This window comes from Equus quagga, unplaced genomic scaffold, assembly GCF_021613505.1.
Source record: "Equus quagga isolate Etosha38 unplaced genomic scaffold, UCLA_HA_Equagga_1.0 90243_RagTag, whole genome shotgun sequence".
Taxonomy (NCBI): Eukaryota; Metazoa; Chordata; class Mammalia; order Perissodactyla; family Equidae; genus Equus; species Equus quagga.
This window is the reverse complement of record NW_025803745.1, coordinates 1-2,981: the sequence shown is the minus strand read 5'-3', so window position 1 is coordinate 2,981 and position 2,981 is coordinate 1. Positions and strand designations below refer to the sequence as shown.

The window sequence follows — 2,981 nt, the reverse complement described above, 5'->3', positions numbered from 1 at the left end:
CTGGGCGTTACGGGCCCCTGAACAGAGACTCACGGCCACAGACTTGACCTGCTTCCCAGCAAACCAGCGCAGCTGCTCCAGGACGCCTCTGAACACCTCTGTTTTGTAAGTAGGAAGCTGGGCAACTGCATCCAGCAGGGTCTTTTCCACACAGCTCAGGGGGCAGGAGGCTCCAAAGGAGATACCTGGGAACACACGCTCAGAATAACAGCGATTCCCTTCGCAGCTCAGAAAACCCTTTCACACACAGCTCCTATCAAGCTTTACAGCAACCTGAGTGAGGCTGAACCAGGTCTCACATCCTTATATGGATAAAAACATTAAGGTCCAGAGAGGTTAATTTGTCCAATGCCACACAGCTAATAAAAGAGCCAGGACTCAACCCCAGGTCTCTTGATCCTACAACCAGAGTGCTCTTTTCCCTAAAGTAGAGGCTTTCAACTCAGTAAAATCAGATCTCTAAGAGCTAAGTCCCAGCATTTTTAAAAAAAGCACCCAAGATCTGCCCCCACCTACCCTTACCCCCATGAGCGATTGTAACGTGTAGCCAGGTTAGAGAACAACTACCAAAAACCCCACAGCCCTTGCTGCTGGCACCCTACCACGGATGCTCAGCAGAGTCAGGCCGTGAAGGGGTGAGCCGCTTCCCCTGCACAGGGCAGCTCCCGGAGCAGCAGGCAGCAGCGAGAGCCAAAGGCGAGGCTTTCTTGGGGACCCGCCATCCCCTCCAGGTGAGCAACTCCCAGTGTCCCAGCCCCTCTGTGGGCTCAGGTGAACCTCCTTACCTTCCTCTCCATGCTCCACTGAGTTCAGCTCGGGGATCCAGGCTGGGCACACGATCAGAGGAAACAGCCTGTTCTTAAACTTCATCTCGATGCCTGGAGAGAAATGGAAGCCTGAGGTTGCAGGCCGGTCCTTTATCCCCGGGGCAGCCTGCGGCATTCTTTCCACCACTGCGTGGGACGACGCCATAGTCACAGTGTGACCGGCCAGTGGGCGTCTCGGGATGAGGAGGCCGTGGACGAGATGGGGTAAGCGCGGTTCCACACTGTCAGCCCCGAAGCTATGTCTTTCCCTCCCTCAAAAAAACTGTCCCAATTCAGATGAGATGAACTTGAATTCACTCCTGTGTGTGTGTGTCTGTGTATCTGTGTGTGTGTGTTGGGTTTGCAGGTGTTTAGTAACAGTAATAGAAAACACCAAGTATTAAAATAGGTCAGGAACCCTTCTAAGTACTTTACACATTTTGACTCATTTAAAGCTCACAGCAGCCCTATGAGACAGTGATTTTCTCTGTTTACAGATGAGGAAACTGAGGCACAGGGAAGTTAAGATTCTTGCCCAAATTACACAGCTAAGAACGGGCACATTGCAGTACTGGACCTACTGTTAGAGTGGGGTGTGATAGTAATGATAACATGAAAGTCCGACATTCAGACAAGAGGGAAAAGTGAATGAGGGAAAACCTCAAATCTGCCACCCGGTCCCCACGTGCGTCTGGGTTCCTCAAGGTGCACAGCTTTGGGGGACCACATGTCCAGGCCTGGGTTCTGTCCTTTGCGGCCACTGAAGTTAGACAGTTCTATGAACAGACAGACGTGCCTCTGTTCCCCCAGACCACAGCGCATCCCCCAGCCCCGCCCACAGGGCCATAGGTGGGAAAGGTTAAAAAGAAATGTCTGTGCATCCCCCACCCTCCCATGTGCTGTTGGGAATTCCTGAGGGTTCCAGGAGTCTGGCCAGTTTGAATATCAGCTCCCAGGACATAGAATGCAGATGGAGACAGAAAGTGGCCCATCTGGGTAAGGTTCTCTCTCCGCCCGGCTGCCCCCAACACCCTGCCCTGGCTGTGGGGTTACACTGGTGGGGTGTGTGTACAAGGGAGGAGCGGGTGGAGCAGACGGAGTGAGATTAAGAAATTATTTCTAACTTGAAGTTTATAAAGTTTTTGTGAATTTCTTTCTGTTGGAATCTAAGTGGGTCCAGGACGGGGTGTGACTTATGGCAAGGAACACATCATGTGTCAAAGGACCCCAAAGATTCTTCCAGCCAGTCATTCTCTACCTTCACTCTTGTGACCTCAGGCCATGGCTACTCGGGCCATCATGATCACGTCACCTGAGCCCGTCTCACAGGCCACCCTGCCAACCCATGTGTCACATTGCTGCAGCTGGGGACTCTACCGCACCTGTGCTCACAGGGCAGGGCCAGCTCTGCAGATCCAACAGAGCCCAGGGGCTCCTTCCAGAACCAGAGCCAGGAGTCTCCTACAAGCTGAACTGGCTGCTTAAAAGCATGTCTAGTCCCCCCAAACCGGAGGTCCTTTAAGGCAGACCTCCGCTGTGCCACAATCCTCACCTTGGGTCCTCACTGGGCTTGGGACCCAGCACAGTGGAAACGGGCTCAGCCAGGTCTCAAGTCTCCTGGGCCTGTTCACATATCATGGGCCTCATGTCTCAACAAGACTGGTGGCCACAGTCATAGGCAATACAAACACGGTCACGCTTGGACATCTCCTCTCCTTTGCCTTACCAGATCGTCCCCAGGAAAAGTGGGGGGCAAGAGAGTGACCTTTATGGAACCCCTAGTGTCCATCAGGCAGCAGCTTAGACACTTTGCCTCCATTGCTCCCTCCTACCTCTGACTGGGAGACACTCCAGGGAAGGAATTACGTCCAACTGTGATCTAGGCACCCCAGCCCCTCCCAGAACACCTGGCACATAGCTGGCTCTCTGAAAACATTTATGGAGAACAGTCAGCAAAGATCTCAGTTAATACTCAGAACAACCCTTGAGGAGGTATTGTTACTCCCATATGTGAAATGGGAAAGCGAGGGCAGAGAAGAAGTAAATTTTCTGACTTCACGCGGCCAGCAAGGGGTTGAACCGGGCTGTGTGACTCCAAAGCTAGGGGTCTTCATAGGAATTCAAGTGTCCGTGTTCCTCGGTGGGTCCCCAGGCCCTCAGGCGGTCCTCAGAGCC

The 2,981-nt window shown here is 53.0% G+C and overlaps 1 protein-coding gene across 1 annotated transcript; it reads right to left on the bottom strand.

Moving 5' to 3' along the window:
* Positions 1-6: 6 nt before the first annotated feature.
* On the bottom strand, positions 7-987 carry LOC124234562 (xanthine dehydrogenase/oxidase-like; the record flags this gene model as incomplete). The annotated part of the gene is made up of 2 exons (XM_046651898.1): positions 786-987; positions 7-185 (listed from the first exon to the last, which is right to left on the bottom strand). Coding segments are annotated over exons 1-2 (366 nt in total), but the record flags the coding sequence as incomplete, so codon positions are not given.
* Positions 988-2,981: the final 1,994 nt, after the last annotated feature.